The sequence below is a fragment of the Bombus vancouverensis genome, chromosome 4, assembly GCF_051014615.1.
Source record: "Bombus vancouverensis nearcticus chromosome 4, iyBomVanc1_principal, whole genome shotgun sequence".
Lineage (NCBI taxonomy): Eukaryota > Metazoa > Arthropoda > Insecta > Hymenoptera > Apidae > Bombus > Bombus vancouverensis.
Window position 1 is genome coordinate 5,641,648 of NC_134914.1, and position 19,513 is coordinate 5,661,160.

General features: G+C 44.4%; 1 protein-coding gene across 1 annotated transcript in view; it reads right to left on the reverse strand.

Annotated features, from left to right (window-relative positions):
* Delta (neurogenic locus protein delta) overlaps positions 1-12,095 on the reverse strand; it is a 47,811-nt gene extending 35,716 nt beyond the window's left edge. The window contains exons 1-2 of the mRNA XM_033341965.2: positions 10,745-12,095; positions 6,285-6,587 (exon numbers count right to left, since the gene is read on the reverse strand). Coding sequence (XP_033197856.1) covers positions 6,285-6,587; positions 10,745-10,804 — 363 coding nt within the window. The 5' untranslated portion in view covers positions 10,805-12,095. The remainder of the gene's footprint in view (positions 1-6,284; positions 6,588-10,744) is intronic.
* Positions 12,096-19,513: the final 7,418 nt, after the last annotated feature.

Below are 19,513 nucleotides of genomic sequence, written 5' to 3' on the forward strand. Positions count from 1 at the left end.
AGAAGTGAAATGGGCCAGAAAAGCAGGCTGGAATGAAACGAATCCACGTAAACAGATCGCGCGTTCCATGGGACATGTTAATAAGCTTAAACAGCAGGTCTATCAGCTGATGGTGTACCTGCTCGATGACCACGTGTCGTACCTTCAGAATGAGGCAGAAACATATGTGGGTACCTGTTTACGTGTCTCTCTATTCCAAGTCGCAACCAGAGTGAAGTTAGAAACGCTTGTGGCCCATATACACACACTCTCTCTTTCTTTCCGGTACCAGCAGCGTGCACGAACCGGCAAAAAAAGATGGCCCCCGGGCAGAAAGCCATTTTACCATTATTACGGAGGGCACTCTTCCTCGCTTCTCTCGTTCAGCTCTTTCAGCATCCTTCTAAAAGAAGTCACTGATGCCGTAAGAAAGACGAAGACGCAAGAGAGGTAAAAGAAGCAAAAGACGACCAGCTAAGTAGCGAAAGACCGCTTCTTCATCATCATCCGCGACACGCTTCGAGTAACCGTGCCTCCGCCTCTTAGTAAGCTATTTGTAGATAAGTTCAAGCGCGTTTGTAATCGTTAGCCGACGTAACGCTCTAATTAGTTATTCTGCTAATTAGATTTTGACGGTTAATTAGCAGCCGACTTTCCCACGATCGGAACACAATGGCCGCCTCGAGGCGCCACCTGCCACGCGTTTTTCCGCCATTCGGCTCTCGCTCAGATTTGAAGTATTGTCGTTCGTCGATATATATATATATATATATATCGATCCGAAAGATACACGAAACGATCATATTACATATGCGGCGTGCAAATAGAGAAAGAAAGGAAGCGACGAGGTAGAAAAGAGGTCAATCGCGGGTGGTTCTAAAGATACTCTACAGCTTGAAATCTCTTGCTAGCCCTAGCGAATAAGTTTGCACCGCAGTCGTTTCTTCGTTTGATCTGCTGGCGTCGAACTTCATCATCTCTATCATCGTGTCTTGCGTCATATCAGAAGGAAAACAGAAATGTGCCAAACATCTACCATATGACTGAGCTTACAAATGGATGAATTTAATAAACACGACCTTCCTACCAGAAATATACCTTTTTAATATAGGTACACTATCCTTTATTAATCCTGCGAATACAGTACAAATCCATGAACATTATTCCAGAAAACTGCATACTGTGGCAATGAAAATGAACAAAGGTAAAGCCTAAATGCCATACCAGAAGTTATTCAAAGACATATGTACATGATCCAAACAAGTGCTACCAAGCTTTTAAAATAAACGTGAGAGGCTTGTTACTATAATATCTCAGAATTAATATTCTTTATCTATTCTTTATCGATATTCTTTGACGGTACCATAAACGATGAATCGACAGTTTCTCGGTTGACTCGAGAAATCACCGGTATTTACAATTGCGAAACTTTCACCGAATCCCTCTGGTGTACCTATCTCGCGGAGCGATATAAGAGAAAAAAGCCGCGGTATCCGAGCATCGTGGAGCTGACTCGGGTAGAGTACCGGTCAGCTGGCGTCCGAGTCCACGTCGCGTCCTCTCCCCGTCTCTAAGACGTAATTTATGCTAAACGTTTCACGTCGTGGATGCCGCGTATCGGCGTACACCCGAGTCAGCCATTCATCCGACGCCCTTCTCCGCTTGTTCCTTCGTCTGGGACGCGAATCACGCAGCCTTTTCGGCCGTGGGACCACGATTCTCTGTCTCTTTCGGCCCCACCTTCTCTTCGTCATTTCCCCACCTTCCGCGCGGCTGCTTTACGTGTATATACCTATGTTTGTATGTGTGCGCCACCTTTATGCTCCTCTCTATCCTTGGCCGTCTCTGTCGGTCGCGCGGCGGGAGCCTTTCATTCGTCCTTCTCTCCCTTTCTTTCTGCGCTCCACGTCCTCCGCCGGTTGATACCCACGATCCTCGAGTATGTACGATACGCGAGAGCCCTCGCTTGCTTTGTGGACCGCGGACACACAGGAAGGATAAGGGAAAGAAAGGAATTTTTTTAATGATTCTTTGAACCGACCCGATCATCTTTGTCCGAGTCCTCTGTCCGGCTACGAGCGACAACGAGGATTACGTTACCCGCAGTGACGAAAAATTATCGATAGAAATCCGCTAAAACGCTAAATTATATAGTTAAACTACGAAAGAATAGGAAACGAAATACGTTGGAATAACAATATTAATATCACGGGAAAGAACGTTAACGAAAAGGAAGTGTCCGTGTAGAATTAAGAGACTCGTGACAATTAAGATGAAATATATGTAGGCAAATATTAAAGAAGACCGAGTACATAGAGAAATGCACGGAACGAAGCGAATTCCTCGAGGATTCCGCACAGTGGTTGTACTGTCGCGAGCCGGCGCTGTTTTAATAAGACTTGCAACGCAGTGTGTAACGTAAAGCAATTAACCCGAGAAGGACGGCGACAGAAAGAAGCGGGAAGAGAGCGACTCTCGATCTTGATGCAACCAGACGAAGGTTACGATTACGTGTATCAAGCTCGGGGCCTCTTCTGTCTTTTCCAGCCTCTTAATTAACGGTAGACACGCGTGCCTCAGACAAACACGCTTGCGCAACCAACCTCTTCCTCGCTATTTCCTGGCCAACTTTCGGTAACACCAGGCTTACCCGTCTTTTCCTTTTATCTCGTGATCGACCGACAGAGGATAATTAAGAAAGGAATTCGCGAATGAATCCGGCGTGGAAAATCACGAAGGAAAGGCACACTTATTTATTTCACCTCCTCTTTTCGTTCTGTCTTCGAACGAAAGAAGCTCGTCTATCCACGCCACTCAGCTAACCGTTATTAATGATGCATTGTTGCTTTTGCGTCTACGCACCGCGACTCCCGGCAGTGCCTGTAATTAGCGCGTTTCCGGCACGTCGATCCACCCGTGCGTTCAAACTTCGAAGGATTTCCCGCTCGAAGAAGATACGCTGTTAACTACTTTCATAGCACTAAATGCTTCGTCTTAACGTGGAAGTGTATGATTCTTCATTGACCATTCGTTTAAACCTGCAAAGATTTCCCGCTCGCTACATCTACGGTGTTAACTATTTTCCAATTAAATGTTTAGTCTTTATACGGTATATGATTTTTCATCGATAATCGGTACAGTCGTAGATTATTATTACATAGGATATAATAATTCACGATTATTGTTGGCTAGAGTCCTTGTCTTCTTTTTTTACCAGACGGAAACCCATTCTCACGCACCGGCGCAACGAAAATAAATCCGACACTCCAAATAGCGATTACACGTACGGCGTCTATTCCTTTTCCCTGACGTCGTCCGCCGCCACATATAAGAAGAGACAGACTACCGTGCCGATTCAAAGGTTGCTTCTACACACAGGATTTCGGCCAGCCTCTCTTCCGAGAACGTCGCTGTTTTTTTTCTTCCTCGTCGTCGAGAAGAGTTCCTGTCTTACAACCGACAGCCTTTTGCCGCTTTATAGCTTGCAATATCGGTCGATACCACTGTTGGAAAATAGTGGGGGTAAAGGATGGAGACAGAGAGCAGCAGGTTAAACGACGCGGTAGACAAATTTCGAATGGAAATCAGTGGCAGAAGAGGTAGAAAGATTCTGGAAGATAAATAAATACGTACACGGCTGTTGTGAAAGAAAAAAGTGAAAGACGATGCAGAAAGCGGTTTGAAATACGACGAAAAGCGAGGAAAAGGAACGAGCAAGGCGAATTTTTGAAGTGAGAACGAGAACTGGCGCAGAGGTGGCGCGAGGGGCGCCATATGGGTTAGTAAATTTAACTCTGCCCGCGAGAGAGCTTCCAAGACAACAAGGACAGGGTATAAACGGTGCGAGAGAGAACGAAAGAGAGATTACGAGGGAAGTGTAGAAGCACAAAAGGCCTAGCCATCTGCCAGTGGCCCTGCAGTGCGTCTCATAGGCAGAAGTACGCGAACAGCAACGAGAGAACTGATGTATACCAGGGATGGTGGGCAAACATTGGCGTAGACACGCTACTCGATGGCACGCGTTAACGAGCGAATACGCTTGTGATGCACCGCCTCGTCAACGTGTCGCTTTATGTAACGAAGGTGTTTGAACTTGATGGCATTCTAGTTTCTTCACGATACTGCTGCACAACCGAATAAAAACATACCAATCGCTACTTTCTTTCCACGAATTTGTATTATTATAATTTTATGTTGCGACCATAGTCTGGGATACATCTTGTATCTTATCTACGTGTCATCGAAACCGTGTATACACGAGACAAATATACATAGCTAATAATACGGGAAATGCAAAAAGAAATTGTAGATTATCACTGGAATTACTGATCTCTAGACGTACTTAAATATATTATACAGAAATAATAATTAAAGAGGTATGATGAAGATAAATAAGATGTAATCATATGTCTACTTCAGCACGTTAATTTTGTCAAAAGTACTTGTAAGTTTTTCATAACTGCGAATACAAGTATGACAGTTTTACTACCGCGGAATTTATTTCTCTCTAAAATTAATACGTCTAAAAAATTAAATAGAAGTGCGACAAACATTGGTTATATTTTTCCATTAAGCTTTTTTATCTAAATTGTATATCATCGATTTGTAATTATTTTATAATTTCAAAAAATCGACCGTTTCTGCCAATGCCAGGAATTACTGAAGCAACAACAAGCAAGTAATAGCAGCAACAGCAGGAGGGAGAGACAAGTGCCATCGTCCGTCTCGCTCGCACTGTCGGTTCTCGCACCATCTGCCATTCGTTTGGTCATCCTCGTCGCACCGTGGCGCGCGGCTGTGCGTGCACGCGCGCACCGTGCCACGAAATGTTCGTTTTTAATGCTGATCGACCTGCCTTTCTTTCGTCGCGACCGCGAGAAAGTAGGAAGAGGACAAGGGGGGCTGTAATTTTTCCTCTGCTTACACAAATTCTTCTTTTTCTCTTGGTTCGTTTCATTTTTTCGCCACGAGGTTAATTACTCGAGGCGACCGGTTACGCGTGCGATGGGCAGGTGCGGTATGTTCGTGAGATTTTTACGCAATTTTATTTCGTGTTTCAAGAATGGAAAGCAGTCTACTTTTAAAGAACGAGGTAATTGAGGCGACAGCTAATCAGCCAATTTACTTTTCAATTTTCCCTTATCGATACCCTGACGGAAGCGGCAGAAGAAGAACAAAAAGCGTGTGGTTAAAGACAACCTTTACGACCCCTTCGAATGGTTCTACTGTCGGTATTGTACCGTCGGAAAACAAGTAGAGATAAGACAACTAATAATGTCGCTAACTGTGTAACGTATATCAACGGTATGTTACTTCTGCTGTGCAGGGTGATACAAAAGACAAGATGACTGAAAATCTTGAAAATTTAAGATTGTTAATAATTTTTTGGCTAAGTGTCGAAAGTTGAAGTTAACGCTACTTTTAAATCACTTTATAGGATATAAAAATATCAATTAACCTGGTTACTACGTTAATTCGCGCCACAGCTAATTTACCCAGAATGTGGAAAGATAGGAGTTAAAGATCAGCCTGATACAACGAGAGATTTTTTAACTCGCGCATGTCCCTTTCGTGTTTCAGTCAACGACGAGATCTTAATTTCTCGCGCGCGTTCATTTTTTAAGACAAGGATCAAAGTTATAAGCCGCGGTCGTAGCGGTGTCGTTTCTCCTCGTCAGAGATCGAGGAAGCAACGTTACAACATAGAATCGACTAACTGTACCTGAAAGACGCCACAACACGCACTGATCGCTGACGTTAAAACCCTCTATAATAGTCTCTTCCCTTTTTCTACCTAGCGTGACGTGTCTGCAGAAAAAAAAGAAGAAACGAACAATCACGATCGTTGAGGAAGATTGTTGTTGGAAATGAAGTCTTTGTAGCGAGCGGGAAACGTTTATCTAATAGACGATTCTCGTACGAACGTGAGAAAAACACGATCGTGCTCGATGATTTTCATAATGAATTGACTTTTTGTTCGATTTGTTACGCGTCGCACTTTTCAGTTCCGCTTACATTACCGACGATTTTTCGCGTTCTATGCGACGCACGCGATATGTTAATGCCATCCAGTTGCAAAAACGCAGAGGAGCGGAGGCAAAGAACACCGACCAGTATTTCATCTATCTGTTCTACAGTTCTACCGATGACGATATTTTCGATGTGGGTAATCGTAAATTGTTTAGCGGCATTTTATGCATATGACCAATAAATATGTTTTACCATTGAGGGTAACCTAGCCTTACCGATCTATCTTATCAATTGAGCTAAGATTAGGATTAATATTTCGAAAGATTGACACTTACCGGCCACGTGAACTCGAATGGAAATCTGATGGGATTGGTGAAGCTTGGCATGGCGACGTTGGGGCTGAGATTAACGATGTTCTCGCCCAAAACGGGTGTGACGACGTCGCCGTATGTGCACGGCGTCGTCGTGTCGATCTTTACTTGATATTGTTTCAAGCAGACCCTGAACCTGGTTTTACAAACGCCTGAGCACTCGCCGGTCTTGGAAGTGCTGCCTGAACAGCACTTGCCCAGACTGTCTTTTCCGTACTCGTTCACGAATGACTTCAGTCTCAACTCGAACACCCCGGAGGCGTTTACCTGGAAACAAATTGGATTTCGTTCAATAAAAATTCCATTAAAGAAACAAATTACTGATATTCTTATCCTAAGTGCGTCTCTCTTGCGTATCAATTGTCATTTAATTCCAATTAATGAATCTCGAAATACTTCTCGCTGCACCGATTTATTCCAACTGTACACTAGCGCCACTAGATTACAAAGATTCAAAAGGCAAACATTTCGTGATTCCGTCTTTAGTTCAATGCGGTTAAGTGGCACAATGTCGTCGTAATTTCATCCTGCGGACGCTGTGTGATTTAGCAACTCTGTAACTGTACAGACAGTGCGAGGCTGCCGCGCAAAGTGTACGTATACCTGCTGTCTCACGACGAGACTACCGTGTGATGAACCAATAATTACCGGTTTTTTGGTGAGATCAAATATATCTCGCATCTCTTCACTACTCATCGTAGTTCTTTGCCTCGCGTATTCTAACGTCATACGAGACAAGCAAATGAGGCACTTCTGACTTCGTCAAAAAACCAACAATCGTTGGCTCGCCTTGAAGTAGCCTCGTGTGTCTGCCTCGCACCGTCTGTTCGTATCTTTAGAAATATAGATCTACTAAATTAAACATTATCGCTACGAAATTGAAACGATGTCGCGTCCTTCATCTAAACAGGGCTTTAACTCGAATTTATATGCTCTACGCCGATTCGTTTCCACGAACTGACGGCAACGACAGAAGAATATACAAGAGAACCAAGGAATCCTCAGAGCTTGCTCGCAACACGCGACAAACAAACTTGGCCAACACACTCCACGTCGGGGGTCGTCTCGTGCCCAACGACCGAACCCGCCGCCGGGGCAGCACGTGTGTAAGCTCGTTTTTGCGCACGCGTTCATCTTCTGTGCTGCACGTCTCCCAGGAGGAGCAGAGATATCCGCGCGAGTGACCCAGCAAAAAGTGCTTTTTTTCGCTTGACAAGACGCGAGCGAGAAACCGCTGGTAAGAAAAGAGGGAAAAGAAGACGGGTAGAGGCGCAGATGGACATTTCGCCACGCGTGCTGCCGAGCTTCGACGATCGTGGAACACGAGGGGCGTTTTCATGCAAAGAGAAAAAAAGAAAGCGTTCTGAAAGCAGTCGTAAACGTATTAACGTATGCTACCGACCGCTGTTCCTCGTCGCGTTAAACTAAAGTCACGAGAAATTCGTTACGAATCCCGATGTGTCGAGTAGAGTAGGAACGACTGCATATGTAACCAGAGATATCTGGAGGATTTCTGTATTTCGTCAAACACATATATAAAAGCTTAAATCGATCGAAAACCACCAATGGCTACTTTGTAACAAAATGTCCGCTAACCTACAATGTCACTCTATGAAGACTTTTAGCGAGAGGCGTAAACACATGTAGAGGTTAAGATCGGTGAATCAGAGAGCAATCTGGGCGGAATGGTTTTTCTTCGGCGACAGAGTATCCAGTGTAAACAGAGCCGATGTGTCAATATTTCTCCGGTTCTACCCTGTCCTTTGTCGTCGTTCGGATAGCAAAAGTTCTTGACCACTGTGGACAATGGCCTACGGCTATGTGAACACGCACATACATACGCGCGCAGGTGCGCAAGTGCACACACAGAGTCATCAGCAGACAACCGAGAAAGCCTTCCCACGAGACATTGTATAGCCTAGCAAAACTATACATATATCGTGTCTCGCGTGAACGAGAGGAGCGCACTAACCTTACTATCGAGCCTGCGGATCGTTTTACGATCCGTCCTGCGCGTCCATTATACGCCCGTTGCGATCTTCGAATTTCGTACTCGGTGACACCGACATTCCTTCACCTTTCTTTTGTCAGCAAGTGAGAAAATAAACATAAAGGACTGACATTTTTATCGCGTTTACGTTAAAACGATCGTTCCACACGCTTTTCGCGAGGCGGACTGGGAATATAGATGGCGTTTTATGAGTTGTAAGACCAGAACGAGAAAAAATATACACGGGTACGAGATTTCGCGATCGAACGAAAGAAATACATATTCCCTCGCGAACGTTTCTCATTGCGAATCGTAAAACACAGCAGGTTAGAGGTAACGCGTACACACAGGCGGTTCACCACGATCCTCGATGAGGAATTCTCATTTTTGGCGCGCTGGAGCGCTATTCTCGGAACGAGAATGGCCGCCACCGACTATTTACGGATACAACCGGCGTTATTTCGTCACTAAACAATTTTCTAGAGGAACCCTTTAAGCACCCGTGATCCCACGTCGCATTGTACTACGTATTTCGATATTTCTCGATTTTACCAGTTTGAAGATGATGATAGATTGCTTTCGCGTATTTTCAAAGGTACGCCCGCAGCGAAGGTCGGAAAGAAATTATTGAAAAGAGAGTAAGACGCGACGGGGTACTGTCGTGGAACGAGACGCAAGGAGAGCAGACGAACAGAAGCTAGACACTTCTAAAAGAGTGGATCCAGATTTAGAGTTGTATGCCGGCGAATTCTGTTGCCACTGGTTTTCTCCTCTTTCGACGGATGGTTTGGAAATGTGACCGACAGAGAAAGAAAAAGATGGACGACGTTAGAGGGAGGGACAAGCAAAGAACTACGCGAGAAAGAGGGAAAGGCAAAGAGTGAAAAAAAAACATCTCTCCCAGGAAGAATACACTTGGAACTCGTGGTGACTAGTGCGTGAAAAAGAAACGAAACTATTATACACGCAACCATGAAGTTGTATTATAAATACGTTGTTACGTTGAGTTTATAAAATTGAATATTTCCACAAGAGAAAAAGGACGACTGAAGGAAAAGACAGATTGAAGGTGAGTTAAAATTGGAAAGCATTCTGCAGCTCGATCGAACCTTATACACATTTACAGATATAGCGGTCGACTGGATAAATATAAGCCGCGATCGCACTTACGCAAGTACTTAATTAGACGCGGGAGAACGTATCAGTGGCGCGCGCGCACAAACACCAAAATGAGATGGTAAATATATAGAGACGAGCTTCTATTCTGAACGCACCCATCGATGGCGTGTCATCGTTTTTACCATAAATACCAACAGAGAGCTTACGACCGGTTTGACAGACGGGAACGTCTCTTGGATTCCGAACCAAAACATCGCGCCATTCATCGACGACGACGAAGGTCGCTTACGATGTGTCTCCGAGTTGACAAACGTATATCTCCCTCTCCGTTCCGTTTGACAACACGCGACACGGATTAGATCCGTTGACAAAATAATTCGTTCATTCGTATATACCACTTTATTCCTTCATCCAGAGTATTGCATGTCGATATTTTACGATACCTTTCGATTTCATTAACATTAGAACTATTCACGCATACGATCCGGAATATGGAACCTGTACCAACACAGTCAAATAGAGTATGAAAAAATATATAATAAAAGATGTTGACCGTTATAAATCTATAAAATACATATAAAGTATTGTAAATTATATATTTCGGTTACTCTAATGTTGCTTTTTTTTAAATTAAGCATCAACGCTAAAAATGACATTTTGACTATTTTGGTAGTTTTAATATTAAGATATGTTATCGATCGATCTTACTCATTTTACAAGTTTTATATAAAGGTGGCGCGGCGATTACGCGTTAAGCAATACTCCTATGAAATCGACCGAAGCAATGATTGATGGACCATAAGACAACCTCCGATAAAAGAGCCGGCGAAATAGAAGCTAATGTATCCTGATCATTTTTCTCCATCCAAATTTCGGCGAACTATCATTCGACTTTGTTACATTGATATGTGACACGCAACAGAATTGCAGTTTCGAGAATTGTTCGGAAGGAACAATTCCGAGGCCGGAATGTGGAGGTACGAGATATTTCGGAAGGAGACGGTTGTAAAACACTTCGGCGTGCGTTTAAAAAAGAGTTTTGCAACGCGTTATACAGCAACCTACGGACGCCTCTAAAAATAAACAGAAATATTTCCACGAAACCGCCGACCATCTTTCTCGAACAATGCGAAAAAGAGAAAGAAATGGCGGTATTTAAATTTTGACCAATTTCACACTTCGCGCCTAAATAAACTTCTTCTCTTTTCAGGGAATATTTCCAAAACTTCCTTCTTTCTAAATTTCAAGTAACAGAATCGATCGTAAACTGCGAGATCGACGAAGAAGAGAGAAAAGAATAAAAGATTAAACTTACCGCTCGGGGTGCTGGCAGAAGCACGACGGCGATCGTCCACACGAGCATCGTGGTCCACATGTTTGGTGGTTGTTTCCTTTGATGTTTACACGCCGCCGGTGCGTCCTCGGCGGAGGTGTGTGGACCGTGGTGCTGTGGTGTGCTCGTCGGCGTTACCTGCTCGCCGTAATTTCGCGAGGCTGCATAGCCACTGTACCGTACGAGGTACAAGCTACTGTATCCTTCCAACACACACTATTTTTTCCGTTTTTTCGTTGATCGATTTCGTCAAGATGTCGATATAGGTAATCCTCGTTTCGATAGATGTGAAAACTTTGACCGGTTTCTATTTCACGGAAAGATGTAGCGAAAGGAAAAAAAATAAAGTCGTCGGAACGAAGGGAACTCGCGAATGACTCGCGCGGTCACTTCTGCTGGTCTGTAGCACACTGTATAATACACTCAGAAAAAAATTGATACTGGTATATATTTATTTATATTTATGTATATCCGATGGCAAAGAGGTATTCACGGTTGCCGCGAGAATTATAAGAAAATCACGCGCGATCACTGAACACTGTGTGACACACTTTATTCCATTATCCGTGGGACGCCGAGAGTCGTAGAACAGCTTCGTCCGACAGGGTACAGGATAAATACTCTTGCGCGTAGGATCTATGAAAAACACACTGGTGGTTTGCGATCCTTTGGGCGACGCCTCTCTCTTTCTGATGATTTCAATATCTCCCCAGATTCTTTCTTTGCCTTTATATGCGTATGTATCTATATAATAGACAGATCGTGTACTCGACGATTTCTATTAATTCTTTTTTTTTTCTATTTCCGTCAGCTCTTCGATCGATGTTAAAAATTCCACAACTACGCTCGTGTTGAGCGTTCGTTCGCGGCGCACGAGCCACTACGTCGACGAGGAGCACGACGATCCGCCACGAGCATAATTTTCCACGAAAAGGCACGAATACCACACTCTCCTCCTCGCCAACCGTCGCAACAACGACGAGTCGCGCACTGACTGGCCGTCGACGAACCGTGAGGAATATTCCCTCGGAGACCGCCGGCAAGAGTAGCACGAGAGGAGAAGTGATGTCGGCGATGGTGGTGGTGGTGATGGAGGAAAGAGTAGGAGGAAGAAGAGAAGGGTAGTGGTGGAGAGGCGAAGGTGGAGGTGGAGCGAGGATACCCTCGTCGTGTGTGACGAGTCAAAGACGAACGGGAGAGTCAATGTGCTTTTGCCTTCGCACACCGACAGAGGGGAAGAGTTTTCGTAGGGTTAAGGGGAAGGGGAAAGCAGGAGAAGTTACACACTATAGAGAGAACCGGCACGAAAGGCACTACTCCGCAGCTGAGCTACTACTGGATCCAGAGATGCGCCCCTTAGCCCGCGGTACCGGTGCCAGTAAGCCCGTATTTTCCTTTGTGAAAGTACTGTTCGATCGTGTGCGTACGTATGTCGGTATACGAGTACAGCTTGATCTCACTCTCTGTTCAGTCAAATGTATCCCTATCCTTTTTCCGTTCTCTCGGTATACACACCGTGTGGATATATATGTACGGTTGTAACTTCCACTAGAAAAGCTCTGTGTGTATCGTCGAACGTGTTTCCGCGCCACTAACAGGCAACACTAGCGCCACACTGTGGTCACTTCGGGAAGCACTATAAGCATCGTCTGGCTCACGAAACACTGGCAGCGCGTGATCGACAGATGGCGAGTCCGATCTCGGTTTGTTTCGTGTACACGATGACTGTATAGGAATTTTGCCGAATCGTGTTGACTATATAGTGTCTGCGCGCGCCCGCCTCTTTTCCTCGTTTGATTTTCTATCTCTGTCGCTCCTAGGACACGACAGAACAGAAGATATCCTTAGGAGATAAAGCGTAGTAAACTATAGTCCGTCTTTCTCTCAACTAAAAACGCTCTTCTACTTTGCGCGAACACGCGTGCGCTTTAAGTTCTGGAACGACGGACTATGTATCCGCGTCTACACCACGGCGTGCAACCCTCGACTGGAGGTAGTAAGCCGGGAGCACCCCTACTTATAATTGTGGTCCCGCCGGGCCCCCGGCGGGAGGGGTTGGCCAACTAGAGGGGTGGTGGGTAGCGGCTGCGCCCGTGGCACTACGTGTGGAACTCTAGAGGGGTACGGGGAATTTGGGCGAGGGACCGTGAGGGGAAGAGGATGGTAAAAGAGGCAGCTGCAGGCCGGCTGCACGCGCCCACCCCCACCACCGTAGCCCCTGTACGACACCCCAGCCACTCGTGCGGACTTCTTGCCCGCTTTGCTTGCCTGCTTGCTTGCTTGCCTGCTTGTCTGTCGTGGAGACTCCTCGGGGCGCCTGTCTTCTCTCCCGCCCTCCCTTCTCTCGCTCTGCTTCCTCACCTCTCGCCAATGTCGTTATGTCTTCGTCCTACTCCTTCTTCGGGCTCCTTCGCATGCTTTTCTGCTCTACCTCCCTTCGTTCCAACATTGCACCGGTTACACTCCTCAGCTTGTCTCTTGTCTCTGTTCCACGAGCCACGATAACTCGTACCAGCCGTACCCCATCCGACGGCACGCGCCGCGTGCCACCTCCTCGTGACGTCATACCCTTCTTTTTAAGCATATTACGCTTCTTACGCGCCGCGATACGCTCACAGACCGAACGGGTTACCGGAGCCCGGGCTGCATTACTTAAGTCGCGATACATACCACCGCCATCCACTGAGTTTGATTACGTCCAAGTATTGGTCCTGTCCTCTCCTCTCCTCGTTTCTCGCTCGAACACCGTTACCTCGAAAGAAATTATGTTATAGGACGCGATCTGAGGGTGTTCTTTAGTAAAATTATTGTCGGATCTGGTGGAGGCGACGAAAAAGTTGCGACAGTATTTATACAAAGTGATAAATACTCTCGTATACATGTAAATAATTAAGTTGGATAAATACATTTTTTTCTGAATTAACAAGTGTCCTGCGACTTCTAGACAAGAGTGCATCATCTCCCGCGTTGTACTCCATTGTACGTATTTTCATCGATCAATGTTCCTATCTCCTAAGTTTCACGACTAAAAATGTTTATTTTAAAAACACGAGTACGAAAATGGACTCCCGGCTCTCGTTAGTAAAGCGTATCACCCCGATATTGGCACTCAATTTGCTCGCGAATCGTTGAGAGTTAGACAGCCTATTCGTCGAACGTTTCTGGTTTTGTCACCCTTCCCCGGTTCTTTCAGCGGATGCGTAATACGCAAAAGTCTCCTGGGTCGATCTGACGTCACTCGTTGCAAAACCTGATGGGGTGCGGTGAACCCCACCCCGCCTCTATCGGCCCTCTATGCAAGACGCGTAAGTATTAAGTATATGTGGTGTAGTGTACGGGGTGACAGATTATTACGGTGCACATACTGCTCGTCGCGGGCTTTTGTGCTTGGATTATAATACCCTGGACCTGTCTCGAGCACGAATCGACGTCCCCCCTATTGTTCCCTGGCGCGAATCGCATTTTTCGTCCCCTCTTCGATCCTTCATTTAGTTTTCGCAGCCTGTTCCGCAAAGTGCCATGGACAATAGTGCAATCGTAAATCTAACATTATGGCTCGGAAACTAACTGTACCGCTCGTAAAATTCTCCTGGTCCATCCTCGTTTCTTCTTTACTCTATCGTCTTACCATGTTCATCTCTTCCGATTTTGTTTGACTCTCAATTGTCCTAGTAATTCTCAAATATCCTCGAATGATTCGTGATCATCATAGTTTAAATTATATCACATTTGAATTTAGATACTTAATTTTGAGGTACGCAATTTTACTTTCTACATATTGTATATTTTACAAGATAAACCCTAGTAAGCATTTGAAAATTTTTTCATTTGCTACACTATGAAAGGGCTAAAATGACGTACTCTAGTACTGTTGCGTAGGACACCTATTTAAAGATACCAATTGTAGGTTAACCACATAATTTATTTCACAATTATATAATCGTAAGCGGAGGAACAAGGATGTATGCTAACAGGAGGACGAAATCATGGCCGCGTGATGGAGCAAACAGTGCTAACAAAAGTGATAACGTGTCACGAAGGAGAAAGAAGCCTTTGTTGTTTTCGTGGCGTACACTACGGGGACGTGTGGCGACCATGGTACCCGTAGGCCGTAGGTGTATGGTATACTTCCGGTCACGAGGTGGTTCAACAGGTCAGACCAAGGGGGAGCCAGATGGAACCACTTCCGCCCTTGCTTCTGCCACTACGCTGCAAGTAGTACTCCCTTACCATCCTTTTCTAAGCATACTCAGCATATGAGCACTGTCTCCTACTTTCTTACCCTATTCTCTTTCTCTCAGATTGTGTACGGCTTGTGTACAAACAGATTGAGGTAAGAAGATAAATCTAGAAATTAGAGAAGAGATTGCTGTCGATATAAACAAGCCCTCATGAAAGGTTCATCCATATTAATCTTGACAGATCAATCTTGATCGGTTACTCGATATCTTTATTATCTACGTTATCGAGATTATCTAAATTTTTATGACAGACGTCTAGGTTCTTTTTCAGATAGCGCACGATGTCTCGTACATGTTCATTTTACGTCATTTTACGTTTCGGTTTACATTTTGAATTTCTAAGCATTTCATGTTTTTCCCCAGCTATTATTACGTATGTAGAAAAATTCCCTAGCATTCTAAGTCCTTAAATCGACTAAAGCCAAAAATGATCGGTGATATATTTCGGAGGTGAGAATTTACAATATTTCGAAATGTAAACGAATTATATTACCATACTATTAACTCTTTAACTTTTGAGTAATTTTCCAATTCTCTCACGCAATTGTCACCTGAAAAACACGCGTCGAATTCCTGCGACCCACAGGTCTTAACGTGGCGGTTCGGTCGATAGGCGCGGAACACGTGAATCCGTCACGCGACTCCCTTCGTTCCTTTCTTCGTTCGCCGCTCTTTCATTCATACGTGCTGCCATATAGAAGACCGTTTCATGTATGCACGTACAGGAAAGGGAACGGGCAAAGGCCGAAAGATAGAGAAAGAAAGAGAAAGACCGTGACGCATCGGCACATGCGCCCGTTGCACTGGTATGCGTACTTAGGCCGGACTCAATGAACTGCTGACGCTTAAGGTATACTACACGACGTGGTCTAGTAATAGGCACATGTGTGTACCATTAGAGGTAAGCGTGTGTTCGGGATCTTGCACGCTATGATTGGTAGTTTGCGGTCATTCTCTACGGTTCTTCACCGAGACCAGCCATTTACGCAGTCCTAACACTTTATCGGTTCGTTAATCCTGCAGATCGATCGATCGATCCGATGGGTTATACCTAACCGACGCAAGTAACCGGTGATTTCCTTAATTCTACCCCACTCCAAGCTTCCTTACTTCTTTTTTCCACCTTTCTGTTTCAATGTCGTCCATCTGCTTGTTTATTCCGGTTCTCCTTTGGAGAACTTAATTTCTGTTTGATTGCAGCATCTGCCGCGTGGAAATGAAGGTAAAAAGGAGCGGATGAGAAAGAAGGGGCGAGGAATCATTCTAAATCATCGAAGGGGTTGAAGAAGCGCTAGAGATAGAAATAAGTATGTTACAAATAGGTCTGAATATGAGTGGAAGAAAATTCTCCACATCTTGTTTGTACACTCGAAGAAAAGAAATTATGCTTTTAAATTGATTTAGATCTGACCGTTAAGTATCTTAACTTTTTGTACTTCACTGACGCCATTGTAACAACGTTAATCGTGTGAAACATTCTTTGTTGTCACGCCACTAACGATCTTGTCAATCCATGTTTGTATAAATATTTCCCCTTATTTTCGAATCTGAACCCTAGGTTTTATAAACTTTGTTGTTTGATGGAATCATACAAGTTTTAAACGCATTTCGTCCAGAACGAAGATCGCGTTTCACTTGCGTGCACACGGTCCAATGTTCCTTTTTCGAGAACGAACAACTTGGCGAAAAAAATGGAAGAATGTGCAATATGGTGGACGTGCGACGATAATTCGATTAATTAACGCGCCTATGTGTGCGAGCTCGGTATGCTCAGGTTTAAATTTCATCGTGTGCTTCGCCAGTGAGTGGCGACATTCGCCCCCACATTGGTTGCGAGCAGGTGAAGCACAAATTAATCGATCTCTTAAGCGACACACACTAATGATCGTAGACACGCCGATTATGTTAATTTAACGCTGCTCGATTGTCTCCTTATTCGATCGTTGGCCCCTGTTACATAAATCGACCAAGGGAGAAACGGGCAGCTTAATTCCAACTTATTTCTGTCCCGAACACGGAAATGCGGGTCTCGCGTTATCCTAAATAATTCTTATCTTCGATGCTTTGGCCGACGTTCAAGCGTTTCTACTTATCAGCACTCATATACATTCGTATTTGCGTAATTAGAATCGTGCTAGGGTTATATACGGAGCAAGATATTTTCGAACTGGAAGAGTGAAAACGTGAAAAACGATAAATATCCTGCATTTTGAAAATCATAATCATGTCTTTGAAAGATTGATAAAGAATTTTTATTTGTATGCAATGTTATATACGTGCGATTTCCTCGTTTATTATATAATAGTGGTCTTTGTTAGGGAGGCTTTACAATGAAACAGGTAGATCCAACGAGATTTCAAGTTCCAGTCGGTGTGACAACAGCGTTTTATGACACAAGGGGGTGATGTTGGGGTGGTTTTCTGTTTGCAGGGCTCTTTGAATTTCTCACAGACCAGAAAGTGGTTCCCAAGTGGTTTGTTTACCTCGCAAGCACTCCTCTTAATCCTTCCCTCTGTTTGCTTCGCTATCTTGATTCTTCGCATTTCATGGTCCTTGTCGTCACTCCAGTTTTCACGAACCTTTTATTTTATACATTTGTTGCCACCTTTTCTATGTTTCATCTTTAAAAGAAAAATTAAATTCGTATACTCGAGTGACGCTCTATCAGTCATTATTTCAGCTTTAACGAATCTTTTCGTCACATTCAACATTTTCTCTTTCTATATCTGTATGTTGGAGCGATGATTGTATCAGTTTAAACTGGTCGTTCGATTTCCATTTCCATTTTCGCGAAGCGACTCCCCCAGGATTATTCTCATCCATGTCAATTATCACGGACGATGAAATCATGTATACGAAACTAGAAACGTTTCGTGACACGAAATACGCGATCGTACTTAGGAGGAGTGGTTGAATTCGTTTATTAGGTGTTTCGTTGGATCAGCGTGATTCATGTAATGACGCGTAATCCTCCGTAGAATCGCCTTAATGCCAGTGTGACGTTTCCAGCCGATTGGCGGAGATTTATCGAGGGTCGATTGCTACTTTAAGAGGAGCCACTTTCAGAAGCCCTGGCGGGCAGAGGCAGTCTCGCGTTCTTCGACTACATTAGAAAGCTTCGTCAGGCCAGTTTAGTCACGATGTCCGAATTAAATTCTCCTTACAGCTGCTGCCCCGCCTGTCAATCCACTCCCAACAAACGCTATTACTCGCTACTCAGTGTTTTTTAGCTCCGGATAGTCTTCCTAGAATCATTTTATAATTATCGATACAAAAATCCCGTTACTTAATCCGCGAATAATTTCCATTATAAAATTTTCCTTCACTCCACAATTCTAAATGCCCTTAGTTAATCTTATTACAAATTTGTATTTACATACACAGCGGTAGTAGCCCGTAATTAATCCAATTACACCGAACAATAATCGTTTCCATGCGTTATTAGCGATAGCGTGGAATAGCGTGATAATGATGACATTCACTGGTAGCGGATATAAAATGGAGCATGTCCGGAGCCACGGCGTTCCGCATTCATTTCGAGCCCACAATGTCCCAGTTTTACGATCACTGGCGTCGCGGGGTCAAGCGTAATATCCAAGACACCCTAGTAGAGTATACAGACGGCCGGGGACCGAGGAACAGTCGGGTTGGGCCTGTTCTCCTGAGTTGGCCGAGTGGTAGGGATACGGCACGCGTGCCACGCGCCCGAACGCTCCCGACCATCCACGGAGACGCACGAACCGACCGATACAAATGATAATAATCTCTCCCGAGTGACCCTGCCGGGCATATTCCCCACCACGCCCCGGACCCAACACGATACGTATCGGGTGTTGCAGCTGCTGTTTCTCCCGTCGCGAGTTCCAGCGGACCTTCTTTCTTTCCTTCTTCCTTCCGCTCCATTCCTTTCCTTCCTTTCTTCCTTACCTTACTTCCTTCCTTCGTCTCGCGGCTCTTCCTGCTTACGCACGCGGCCTGATTTCTTGCTCAGGGTCGGGCCAGCTTCCTAAACAAATAACTTGCGCGTTAAACACACGCACCTTCGTCCTGGCTTCGGTCGGTCCATTGGTTCTATTGACCCGGTGGTTTTGATTGTTGGGGTTAGGTTGGGTAATTAATTGGTGACGATTAAACTACCGTTGTTTAGACACATATTTATATTTGCAAAAATACTCGGAGCGTACAAAGTATGCGAAAATATGGAAATGTACAAGTATTCGTAATACGCAATGCGACTATCTGTCGAGACACCATTTCTTTAGTTGAATTCGTAAAAGCATGAATTTGCATATGTATTTTTTAGAGAGATTTAACAGAAGATTTCGTTAATTATTAAGCAGTAAAGATAATTTCAAATGACGTCTCATCTAAAGAATGAGAAATCTTCACTAATCTCTTTATTTAACACTTACATTGATTCTTACCTACCTTTTCAAACAGTGATTCAACTGTTACGCGATTGTTATTAACTTCATCGTTATTATGCCGGGCAGCAAACAAATTACCATTA